This window comes from Phyllostomus discolor, chromosome 12 (assembly GCF_004126475.2).
Source record: "Phyllostomus discolor isolate MPI-MPIP mPhyDis1 chromosome 12, mPhyDis1.pri.v3, whole genome shotgun sequence".
In the NCBI taxonomy this organism is placed as follows: domain Eukaryota; kingdom Metazoa; phylum Chordata; class Mammalia; order Chiroptera; family Phyllostomidae; genus Phyllostomus; species Phyllostomus discolor.
The window spans coordinates 46,934,656-46,946,878 of record NC_040914.2 but is presented as its reverse complement, the minus strand read 5'-3'; the positions used below and the strand labels follow the sequence as shown (position 1 = coordinate 46,946,878).

General features: G+C 65.4%; 1 protein-coding gene across 1 annotated transcript in view; it reads left to right on the top strand.

Annotated features, from left to right (window-relative positions):
* ZNF536 (zinc finger protein 536) overlaps positions 1 to 1,016 on the top strand; it is an 89,932-nt gene extending 88,916 nt beyond the window's left edge. Inside the window, 1 exon segment of the mRNA XM_028504048.2 lies at positions 840 to 1,016. Coding sequence (XP_028359849.1) covers positions 840 to 1,016 — 177 coding nt within the window.
* The last annotated feature ends 11,207 nt before the right edge of the window (positions 1,017 to 12,223 follow it).

The following is a 12,223-nucleotide window of genomic DNA, read 5'->3' as shown; positions in this document are numbered from 1 at the left end:
AAATAAATAAAAACACTTAAAAGGAAAAGGAAACACACACAGCAAGAGCCTGATGGTGCCGTGTCTGGGACGGGAGTGGACGCCCAGGAGGCCTGGGCCGAGGGCAGAGCTGGTGGCGAGGGTCCTCCCCCACCCCCGGCCATGTTCTGGCGTCAACAGTAACGTGAGGCTCCGGGCCGAGCCCTGGGTCGCAGTTTCCGGCTGCCCAGGGGGACAAGGACGCACCTTGGACAGGGACCGGGTGCCCACGGGGCGTCGGACGTCTGGAGGTCCCTGTGCACGGGGGCCCCGCCAGCCCGGCCCATGTCGAGAATTCTGGAAGCTGGCTTTTGCACCGGCACCAGATACCCCTCCGTGTCCAGGCCGCTCAGAAACCCAGGGACTCCGCTGTCGGTTTTAATTTTCTGGGTAATTAGGGCAAAATGGAAGCAAAACGAGCGGTTAGGCGCGGGGGAGGGAGCGGGAAGCGCGATGACCGACTCCACCTACCTGGGGGAGGCCCGGCCAGGGGGGGTGTTCCTTCTGCTGGGGACCGCGGAGGCCTCTCCCGGCGCAGGGCCCTCCTCTCCGGCCAGCCCGGCCCTTCCTCGCGCCCCTGCCCTGCGCCTCACTCCACGGCCACTCGTGGGTGTGACAGATGGGGCCACCGCAGACATCAAAGAGGGGGACCTCAGGGCCCCTCAGTTTGCAGCCGGGCCTCACCGAGAAGCGGCCCCAGGACCCGCGGGTGCGTGGGAACCCGGCTCCGCCCAGCCGACGAGACAGGGCCGGAAGGGTCTGTTCTGAAGTGTGTCCGGGTGCCCGGTGGGCACAGGCGCCACCAAGCCCTGTGTGGGAAGAGCCCCCGTGCCCGCGGGGACGCAGCGTGGGCCGACGCGCCGGTGGGAGGCGGCGTCTCCCTCCGAGTCCGGGCGCGCGGAGCGGGGAGGCCGCGGGCAGGTCGGGGCCCGGCACTCATTACTCCTGAGCACGTGTCCTCGGAGCCATCGATCCGCCGAGAGCCGGATAAAACGTGATACCCACCAAATTCATGTGCGACCCTGACATTTTTCCAGTACTTAGAGTAATTGCCCTCCCGTTTAATAACAGTGTTTATGAAATTACTTTCTGATTGGCCGGGTCCACGGCACGCTCGTGTCAATAATCGGTGGCAAATATATGCCTGTGGCCTCTGGCCTCCGTTTTCAGCATCATTTCCATCTCTTAAGCGTGAACCGGGGGCAGCCCCGGGAGCCGCGAGGCAGCTCCGGAGCGCCGACCCCCCTCTGCCGCCGGCCCGGGCGGGCGGGAGTGCGCGGCCCCCGGCCCCGGGTCTGCGCGCTGACTCAACTCCACGTGGGGCCGGCTGCCGGGGCCGGGGGAAGGGGCTGAGGCCCTGGAATCGGGCATCAGGGGCTGCACCAGTTCAGGGGCATCGGTTTCACCCTCCTTCTCCAGAGCCTGCAGCCCGAGGACGGGGGGGGGGCGGGGGGGTGCCCGTGAGCACCGTCCAGGGGGACTCGGTTCCGGGGTTGCCCTGGTCTCCCAGCCCCGCGGGGCAGCGGGAGTCCCGGCTCTCGGTGGGGAGATCGGAGGCGAGGGCGCACGTGGGCTCTGGAGGCCGAGCACCCAGCGCTTCTGTTCCCGGGGGACTCGCCTGGTTTTTAGGGGGAGAGAAAGGGGTGAGTGTCCTCACCCCACTCAGACGCCGGGGCGTGGGGCACCCGGGGAGGGCTGACGGGGTCCCAGAAGGGGGCTTCTCCATGGGGTTTAGTGCCTGGTCTGCCCACCGTCTTGTTCTGTCCACTGCTTGTCCCAGTGAGACTTCCAGGGGGGAAAAAATTCAATTAACATTTAAATGTTGTATTTTGAAATAGTATCAAACCTACTGAAAACGGTAAAACTGGTGCAGAGTCCTCACACCCTTCGGGCAGGCGCCGACCTCCCTCAGACAGCCCCAGGCCATGCGGACCCCCTTCCAGGCTGGACGCCCCGACACCCTCGCAGCGCCCCCTGTCACGAGGCCCCAGCGTCCCCCCCGTCTGGGCCGGCACCTGAGCCACGCTCGCTCGCCCATGACCACCACCCGCGGAGGGCACCGGCCGGCTCTCTCCTGAGATGTGACGTCCCTCAGTTTGTGCTCGTCGGGCACTTTCTGGTGACGCGGCGGTGGCCGCCCGTTTTGGACAGGAGTGCCCAGGGTGGGGGGTGCCGGGTCCCACGGAGCAGGGACCTCTTGAGGCGCTCTCCCGCTGGGAGGTGGCCATCTGATCACCTGGTTGAGGTGGCGTCTTCGGGTTTTTCTGCTGTAGAGTCGCTGCTGCCTCCTTTGGAATTTCAGAGTATCCCCCGGGGAGGAATTTCGCGACACATTGTTGCAACATCGTGTTCGCTCTCACACTCCGGGCCCCTGACTTTGTGTCCATCGGTGGGTCGTGTCCCTGACGACACAGTGTTGCAACATCATGTTCGCTCTCACACTCTGGGTCCCTGACTTTGTGTCCACCGGTGGGTCGTGCCCCTGACAGCCCCCCGCTGGGATGCTCTCCTCGCGAGGTTCCGGTTTCCCTCCTCCCCTTGGCATTCCCTGCGTCGGTGGGAGTCCTGCAAGGAGAGCTGTTCCTTCTCTCGTCGCTCAGTTCTGCTTTTGTCAGACTCACTGACAGTTTATGAATTCTTTGGGCCACAAACCCGCCACTGTTACCACTTTGTGGCTCAGGGGGTCCCAGCTTTGCCCCCTGGGAGCGCCCTGGGAGGGGCCCCGGTCCGTCACTGCGGGGAAGGGTTTCTGTTTGTGTGGTCCACGGGCAGAGGGGACACTCCGGCCGCCCAGGAGGGTGCCCCGCGTGACGTCACACAGACGGGCCCGGCCCCGGCCCCTCAGCCCCAGCCTGTCCCCGGCCACTGCAAGATGGTCTGTGTGCACCTTCCACCAGCACCCCGGGCACCCGTGCACGCCCCTCGACCCCCAGACACAGCCCAGAGTGTGCTGTCGACACCGCTCTGGGCACCGTTTTTCTCCCCCGTGCTCAGTGTGTTTGCACGTCTTCCGTATCTTTGTTAAAAATTCCAGGGAGTTCTAGTTCCTTTGTCTCCACCATCATTTCCTTAACCAGCCTCCTGCCGATAAGTGTGTGTTTATGTGTGTGTGTGTGTGTGTGTGTGTACATGTAACACACACACAATATGTAACGTGATACCACGTGGCTTTTTTTCTCTTTTCCAAGGGGCCGCCGCCTTTGGGGGCGTGGTATGTGTGAGAGGCAGAGACAGACAGACAGACACTCCTGGAGGACAAAGCCAGGGGGTCGCTCCGTTGAAGACGGGGCCCCCGGCCCGTCTGACAGGTGTCCCATTGTCCCCCTCCGTGTCCTTCACGCTGAGGGACGCGGAGCACCTCCCGTGTGTGTCTGGAAGTCGCTCACGCTCCCTGCTCCGCGAACTGCCTCTCCCTCGCCCCCCCCCCCCCCGTCTCCCGCTGGATGATTGATATCTTTCTCGCTGATTTCTAAGAGCTTATTATATATTAAGGAAATTAGCCCCTCTCTGTCATCTGTGTCATAAATATTTTTCCCAGTTTGTCACTTGCCTTTTGATTTTGTTTATAGTTTTTTTGTCATGGTGAGGCTTTAGATTTTTTGTGTGTGTGCTCAGACTTGTCTGTCACGGGGCGGCTCCCGCGGCTGACTCACCCCCAGGTTTCTCGGCGGCGTCCGCGTCACCTGTGTGCTGGCTCGTTCTGGGGGGCTTTTCGGGGGGTCTTCTCATCTTGATCTGGGGGGGGGGGGAATTAGGGTTCCCGTCTTGTTTTCTCTTCCCCCCAACCCGGTGGCTCAGTCGACTAATAAACACAGTTTATTCAACCACCCTCCTTCCTCTCACGATTGAAAAGTGCCCTTTATCGCTTACTGAATTCTCAGCCGTGCTCACGTCCACCTGGGCCTGGGGACAGCCGTCTCCCCACCTGTGACCTGCCTGTCACACCGCCCCGTCCCCACCGGCTCCTGCCCGCCCTGCGGGTGCCACCGAGAAGACCCCTTGTTCTGTCCCAGAAGGCCACCCCCGGCCCTCAGACACAGTTCATGGTCCCCGGTCTTTGTCTAAAACTTCTCCCCAAAATATGCCGCAGGATTTGGGGGGGGGGTGCAAGGGAAGAGGAAAGGTGCACATCCCTCGATGTCCGGGGGAGTGGACGTTGGCACGACAGAGCTTTCTGTTCCCGAGGAGCCTGGGGCGTTCGGTGTGTGCGGCCCCGTCAGGGACGACAGGTCGATTTTGTGTATCTGCACCGGCCCCGAGAGCAAGGCGTAGGCCAGTCCTAGGTGGTCCACCCCCCGCTCCTTCTCTCTCTCGTTCTCCACTGCATCGTAAATCCAGTCTTTTCCTCCGTCGTGTTCTTCTAGTTGGTTATTGTGTGGGTCCCTCAGAAACAGTGGTCTTGGCACAGACATCCACAGCTGGCCGCCCTTCTGCGTCGTCTTACTGTTTCCAGGATGTTTCCAGCAGTTTCTCGTAGGTGTTCTGCCTGCCGTGGAATCCTATTACCTGCAAACCGTATCGACCTCCCCTTTGTAGCCAGCCGAGACCCTCACACAATCTCTCCTTTCCGCAGCCCCGGCCGGCGCGTCCGAGGGGCTGCCGGGCGCAGCGGGGACGCACCCCTGTGGGGCTGCGGGTGTGGGGTCCGCGAGTCTCAGCAGCCGCCGGTGACAGGTGTGCCCCGAGGACCCCCTTCCTGGCTGTTCGCTCGGTCACCTGTGTATCTCAGGCAGGGGCTTGCGTTGGGGTGTGTGAGGCCTCGTGCGGGTTTGCGGAGACAACCGCACACCCCCTCTGACGGGATGCTGAAACACCGCACCAGGGAATCCCGTTCCTGGCACTCCTCCATGCAGGAACTCCATGCAGGAACTGACGCGCCCTTTGACTCCAGGGATCCGCCCCCTTTGACAGAAACCCGGTGCCGTTGTGCCGCGCCCCTGCCCCAGTCCGCCGTTCAAAACGCCGCCGAGGGTCCGCCGCGCTGCCCCCCGGCCAGCGGGATTGGTCCGCGGTTTCCTCCCGTGCGTCTCCGTCGGGTGTTGGTGTCGGTGCCACCCTCCCCCTCCAGGAAGACCCGGCAGCGGCCCCCTCTCTCTCCGAGCGCGGGGACGGTCGGAACGGCAGGGCGGCCTCTGCCCCCCGCAGCACCGGCGGGGTCGGCAGGGCGCACACGGGCCGCCGGCGTTTGGGAGCTGGCTCTCCGACAGCGTCCGCGCTGGTGGTTCGTGGCGCTCGGCCGGGGTCAGCTCCTGCTCTCGTGCGGCGGACGTGGGTGCTCGCCACTGTCACTCCGCTTGCGGGGGGCCACCGTTCGCAGGAAGTGAAACTCGGTGCCTCGACACGGTCTCCGGGGCCTGCCCCAGGTTCCGTCCCTGCCCTCGCCACGCGCGACGGTGCCGTTCGGCACGTTCCTCTCTGCTCCTCGTGCAGACAGGTCGGGGCGTCTCACCCCAGCACTGTGGACGCTTCGGGCCGTCCTGGGCGCTGCAGGTGACCAGCAGCGACCCTGGCCCCTGCCCGAGAGGCGCCCCAGCAACGCCCCAAGTGTGACAACCCACGGTGTCTCCGGGCATCGCCACGCGCCACCCGGGGGGACATGCGGCCGTGCCGGGGAGCCGCCGCAATGGCCAGATGTTTGTCCACGTCACTGCATTTCGCACCGAGACACACATCTGTGAGCCACTTCCCGTTAATTCATTGATTCCTGCTGCCGCTCTAACGGTGCTCCTGGCCTCACTTGATGCGTTTGGCTCCCGTTTTCCTGCGGTGAACCGGAGGCCCGGTTCCCGCACCGTCTTGCTTTTGCAGCGAGCCGGGCTCCCAGGCCGGGGTCCTCCCCCACGGAAGCTGTGGCCCTGGATCTGCAGTGGCTTCTTCAACCGGAAGTTCTGCATCTTTTCTGCTAATTCTCACTGCGTCCTGAGTGAGCGTCCTCCGTCGGAGGCGCACAGGGCTCGATGGGTCCCCCTGGTGTGGTCTGGCTGTCCACTGTGGGCGGTGACCTGCAGGTGCAGTGCGTGCTGCTCGGAGCCCATGCCGGCTCCGGTGGGCTGCACTCTGGTGGGCTGCGCTCTGGCTCCCCGGTGGCCCCGGGAGGCCGCACTTCCTGTCCAGAGGGGAGGGACTTGCACGCGTGAGCAGTGGACCCACCTGGCCGGCGGCCGGCGCCTGCTGCCCACGAGCTCCCTCGTTCCCTCCTCCTCTGTCTGTGCCGCGCTGGGCGCAGGCCCCGCCTTCTCCGACTGTGTGGTCTCGGTGGTTCTGCTGTTTCCTCCAGTGAGTGCTTGGGGGGTTCTTCTGTGTTGTCTCTCGCTGTGCGACTTTCGGTGTACAACGACCCACTTAGGTCATCGTGACAACACTTGGTCTCAGTGACAAGACAGAGCAGGGCGTGGTGGGGACTGTGGAAACCCGGGACCCGTTGCCCTACCCCCGGGGACCCTCCACTCTGCACCCACAGTGTCCCCAGGAGGGGACGGCCGGGCTGCCGGAGCCACAGCTGCCGGCTCCTGAAGTGAAGCCAGACGTCTGGGTCTGGGTGTGGGGCTTCGTCACCGCCCAGTGGCAGCTCCAGTATCACCAGCGAAACCCAGACGGACCGGCACCACGGCGGTCGGTCGGCGCTGGGCAGAGTGCATGGGGCCGGGCGGCCGGCGGGGCTGCTGGGTGGGTGCGTTTGCCCGTGGGCGGGGGGGGGCACCGAGGGGGCAGGCGGCCCTCTGCCCGCCCTCCCGCCATCCTGGGCTGCGTGGCGCCCCCACTCCGAGGCCACGCTGCCCCGTGCTGCCACGCGGAGTCCAGATGTCACCCAGGCCGGCGGCAGCGGCCCCCGGGCGGTCCCGGCGAGTTGCCCGCAGTGTGTCGGCTCGTTGGGCAGCCTATCGTTTCAGCCAGTGCGTCCTTGTCTTCAGTTCAGTGTCACGTCCCCGTGGCAGCCCCGCCGAGCGACCCACGGGACGCGAAGCCACGTGAAAGAGGCCACCCGAGGCAGGGCTGTGTCTGCGTACTGGAACTTTGATTATTCTTGTTGCGCCCTCATTGTATGGTGCTACTCCAATCCCTGCAAACAAAAAAAAAATAAGTCTGAGGGGAAAGATGTGTGTCACCTGTACCGGGGTTTATTTTGCTTTTCTTTTAATGATAGCCTTTATATTTTTAGTAGCTGCGAACAAAAGCGAGGGCCCTTCTAATCAAGAGCATTCTTCGGAGGTGGAGAGGCAGACAGTATTTGTGATAAATAGAGGATAACAGTCCCGCCGCCTTCCGTGGTGACATTTCGAGTCTCACGTTTGTCCTCCGGAAATATTTTCAGTTGGAGTTTGCAGAGCAGCCTCCAGTGTCGCTTTGGGGTGGGGCGGGACGGGGGCTGTGTTTAGGGGGCTTGAGACGCGAGGTGAAGAGGAGTTTTGTCAAGCACGAAGCAGCTTGGTCGGAGGAGATTCTTTCCTTTCGTAGAACATCATAGATGGTTCCAGGCCTGCCTTCGGGGGCTGGGCTGTGCCGACCTTCCCCTCCAGGGTTTCGGGAGTGGGCCTCGGGGGGCCGGTCCTCAGGGGGGCCGGAGGCCCACGCCACCCCGGGACACTCGAGGAGAAACCGAGTGTCTCGTTCGCTCTCCAGCTGCGTCACACCGTCCACCCCCGGTGGAGCCGGAGCGCCCGAGAGCTCCGAGACCTTTGAGAGCTATGCAGGGCGGCCTCTCAGCGCCGACCTGAGAACACTGTCCGTGCAGCTGCCGCCACAATTCGGCAGGACGTCATCACCGTGTTTGCCGTAGAGCTGACCACAGGCGATGTCACAGCAGGCGTGACTCGGGGGCAGGGAGAGGCGGTGACAGTCGCTCAGGCTGCAAGGCTGGGGTGCGTGGGGAGGGGGGGATACAGCGGGACCCTCACGGCATCACGCCCCCCCCAGCCGAGTGCCCGGTCTTCCCCCAACCCCCGCCTCTGGGCCCTTCACCTGATGCACCTGGACTGGAAAGCGGCTCGAACCCGCCCCGCCCCGCCGGTGCGCAGTGCCCTTCAGTTCACGGGCGTGACCCTCCAGCTGAGACTCAGCGCTGAGGGTCTGGCTTCCGCATTTAAAGGGCAACCTTCCGTGACCCAGGCTGGCTGGTTGTGACCTTCCCGGCTCGAGACAGCCGTGTCTCCTGCCAAGGCGCAGAGCGGCTGCGTCAGCCCTCCAGCTGTCCCCGGACCCTGCGGCCGGCCGGGAGGACGGGGCCCCCGGGCTGTGTGTGGTGTCTGGGGCCACGGGCTGCATGCAAGAGCTGCGGGCCCCCTGCAGCCGCACTGCCTGCCCCAAGGGCGGGGGGGGGGGGCAGCACGGGTGTGAGTGGGCGTCCGCGGAAGCAGAGTCTCAGAGACGTCAGCAAATCCAGGCTGGACGTCTCCTGTCCCGGGCCGCAGCGTGGACCTCCCTGTCAGGGGGCCGGAGACCCGCCGCCCCGGCTGCTCCCCTTTTGCTCCTCTCATGAGGCTCTTAAATGCAGCCGCTCTGGCGGGGGGCTTCCTGGGGCTCTGTGCGTCCGCCCCCGAGTTTTCAGGCTGCTGGGGGGGGGGTGCTGGTGTGTGCCTCACCCACCGGGCCCTGTGCGGGGTCGGAGGCCCGGCCGCCCTGGGCACTGGGCCGGGGGGGGTGGGGGGCTGCCGCCCAGAACGAGGGAGCGACCAGCCGCTCGGGGTCTGTGCTCAGGGCTGGCGCGGTCGTGCGGCGTTTGGGAAAGGGCTTGGGAGTGAGACGGGCCGCACACGTGTGTGTGCGTGTGCGTGCGTGTGTGCGACTGCTCCGCATGGCCGCTCTGCCTCCCCTTCCCAGCGTGCCTCGGTGGGTCGGGGGCCCGGGGTGGGGGGCCCCCGGGGCCTGCAGCACTGGAGCCGTCAGTGGGGGCGTCGGGGCTTGGCCGCCCTCCGGGCCCTGCTGGCTCTGGTGACCCTTCGGTCCCACCTGTTTCCCCAGCCACGCCCACCAGCCTCCCTCCGGGCCGGCCGGCCCGCCCGAGCCCTGGGGACCGCTGGCCGGACGGAGGGTCCTGGGGTGTGGGGGAGGCACCGGGCGAGCGTGTGACGGCTGCCGGGGGCGGTGCTCCTGCCCTCTCGCGTTCTCGATGCCCGTGACTCCGAGAGGCTGGCAGCCAGCGGCCCTCGTCGGGGAAAAACGAAGAAACACCCACTTCCTGTTGTAAGACCCACGGCTACCTCAGACGCGCTCAAGTTCAACTCTGTGCGCCTTTGCATGGAGGAAGGACAGCCCTCCGGGGCGTCCAGGACGGGCGCCGAGCGGGGCCCAGCCAGGGGGCCGGGCCTCTGGGTGCCGGGAGAGCGGCTGGGCCCACTGAGCCCGGGTGACGGCGTGGGGGGAGGCGGAGCTCAGGCGGGGCCCCAGGTGAGCCCCGGGGCCTGGGCCCTGGCGTGCCCCGCCTGTCACGTGATGAGAGACCGCGTGGCCCGACCCCCGGGGCTCGGCCGTGACCCAGCCCTACAGGCAGGCAGGCTGTTCCCGCCCACCGACTGCGGGGGGGTGGGGGGGGGCGGGTGCACAGGACGCGTCTACGGAGAAGTCGTGGGTCGGACTCCCGGGGGGCAGCGCCTCTCCCGCCACACGGGTCTGAGAGGCCAGTCGGCCGACTGTGCTGCACGGCCTCCTGCTGCTGCCGCCGAGGGAGACGGCGGCGTTGTCACGAACAGATAGTTCTACGGTACTATTAATGTATTTTAACATATATCTATCTATATATATAGATAGATACAGATATATATATGTATAAGAGGCATTAAAACACGTTATACCTCATGTACGATATTGACATTAGAGCAATTATTATCATGAATGTTGGAAGCCCCCGTTCGTGGAGCACCGTGTCTGTGCCAGGAATCGGCCCAGAAGCTCGGTGTTATTTGAACAACCACCTCAGTGCCCCGGAGGGCTGGGCAACACGCAGCAGGGTGGCCACCCGGCGGGCGAGCAGACAGACGGGTGGGAGCCCGCACTCCGGCCATCTTGCTCAGAGGTCGGGGGACATTGACCGTCGCCGTCCCCCCCACATGCCTCCTCTCAGGAGCCCGTGGAACCAGCTCACACCGGTTCCAGACAGGGGTGCCCTGGACTTGGGGTGTGTCGCTGTGTTCCGTGGTCTCTGGGCCGTCCCCGTGGGGACGGACCCTGAGCGGTCAGGAGGCTCCCGTGGGGGCCCCGGGGTGGGGCGGGCACGCAGGCGCCCCGTGACCGCCAGGCCTCGGGACGCCGTGTCCTTGGTGGTTTTTCAATGGCAGCTGTGCCAGGGAGTGGGAAGTGGCTGAAATATTTTTAAATGATGTTTTCCGCATATAGGCGAGAGGTTCTATTGCAAGTCCGATGCTAATTGCAGTTATTTACCAAGAAAAAAAAAACATGTGAAAGGGAAGGAAATTCGGTTCCAAAAGCTGCATGCGTGCTTCTCTTGCCTGGGCCGGCCCGTCCCCATGGAGGGGACGCGGGGGAGCCGCCCTGGGGGTGGGGCGGGAGTCGGACGCGCCAGCGCGGACGCGGTCTGGCCGGTGATGAGCACCTCCCGCGCGCGAGAGCCCGCTCGGGGCCGAGAGGGGCGTCGTCAGGAGTCTCAGAAACGCAGCATTTCTGTCCCTGATCCTCTTCGATCATTTATTAAACTAAGGTTTTTCAGGGAGGGGTGTATTTTTTTTTCTTTTCACGGGTAAAATGTGCTCTTTAGTAGCATTTTACATAATTTAATACAATTTGTTCCATCCATTGGTTTTCATGGGGCTACAAGCTGTTCGTTTGTGAGCGGGCTGGCTGGCGCGGCGCTGGCACGGGCGCGCGGGGGCGGGGAGCTCCGTCCCAGCCCAGCTCCCGGGCCGCGGCGCCGGGGGTGGGGGGCAGGGGCTGCTGGCGCGCTCCCCCCCGGGCTGCTCGCCCCCCAGGGAGACACCTGGAGGGGGCTGTCTGTGGCCCTGCGGGCTTGGGGGGCCCGTGGTCCGTGATGCGACACCAGGGGGCTGTCCCCAAGCGTGCAGCCTGTCAGAGAAGCGCAGGTGTTCCTTAATTACTTGTGCAGAAGGGCAGGTGACGGTGGGTGGAGGTGCGGAGCTCGCCAGAGACGGTGGCTCTGCCAGCCGGGGCTGTCGCTGGCCAGCGAGGCTCCGTCCCAAATGTCCCCGCCCCCCTCCTCGTGCGAAATGGGGCCCCGGGCGTTTAAAGAACCCCTGGAACTGAAACTCGGGGACTGGGCGGGGGGATCAGACCGGAGCCAATGCCTGCACGCCAGGGGGCCTCAGCCGACGCCCCCATCTTGGTGGGGCTCCTCCCTTCGGGGGGATGCGCTTGGAGTCCCCCAATTCCCTGGGCTCCTCTGACCAGTCTGCATCTCTGGGGTGGGCCGCGAGGTCCCAGGGGACTGGGGGACTTTGTGCGAAGGCTCTCAGGCCAGAAGTCGAGAGCGCTGGGTCCTGCCCCCCCCCCCCCCCGTGCTGTGTGACCTTGGACAGGTGACGTCCCCGCTCTGGGCTCCAGTGCCCCCTGACACAGTGACCTCGGCCCTCTGCACAGCGAACAGATTCCGTGGCACTCCGGGCTGCGGGCCGCTGGGTCCCTGCTCCGCCCCCGCACCCAGGGGGCTCTCCCTCCGGGCGGCCCGAGCCAGGTGGCAGACGGGGGAGGGGGCTGTGTGGAGCAGCGGCCCCACACAGGTGTGGCCTGAGGCGCCCAGGTGGGGCGGCGGCCGCTCTGTCTGCAGGAGGAGCCCAGGACCGACCCTCTTCCCTGCAGTTTCTGAGCCCCCGCCCCGCCCCCACCCCGCCCCAGGGTCGCCCTGCCTGCCCTCACTCCCTGGGGGCTGTGGCAGCTTCGTCACAGCGGCTGATGGGCCCTCGGCCCCTCACGGGTGGACGCCTCTCTGCAGAGGGTGACCCCGACAGTGATGAATCGCCTGCTCCCGGCACCCCTGGGGGCCGCTAAGTAGGCCAAATGAAATGACCGGAGCTGGCCTCCGGCCAGGCGGCAGGGCTAATCCCGGCCTCTGTGGGAGAGCCTGGGGCCGGATGGCCTGCCACCGGTCACAGCTGCCTGTCACGGGCTGGCCCAGCTGCCCTGCCACCGCCCCAGGGGCCCCCGGGGTCTCCGGCCCGCACTCCTGACCCCACAGGGACCGCCCCCACCTGCACCTGGGGAGCTGGGGATGGGGTGCTGCGCGGCCGCAGTGCACGCACGC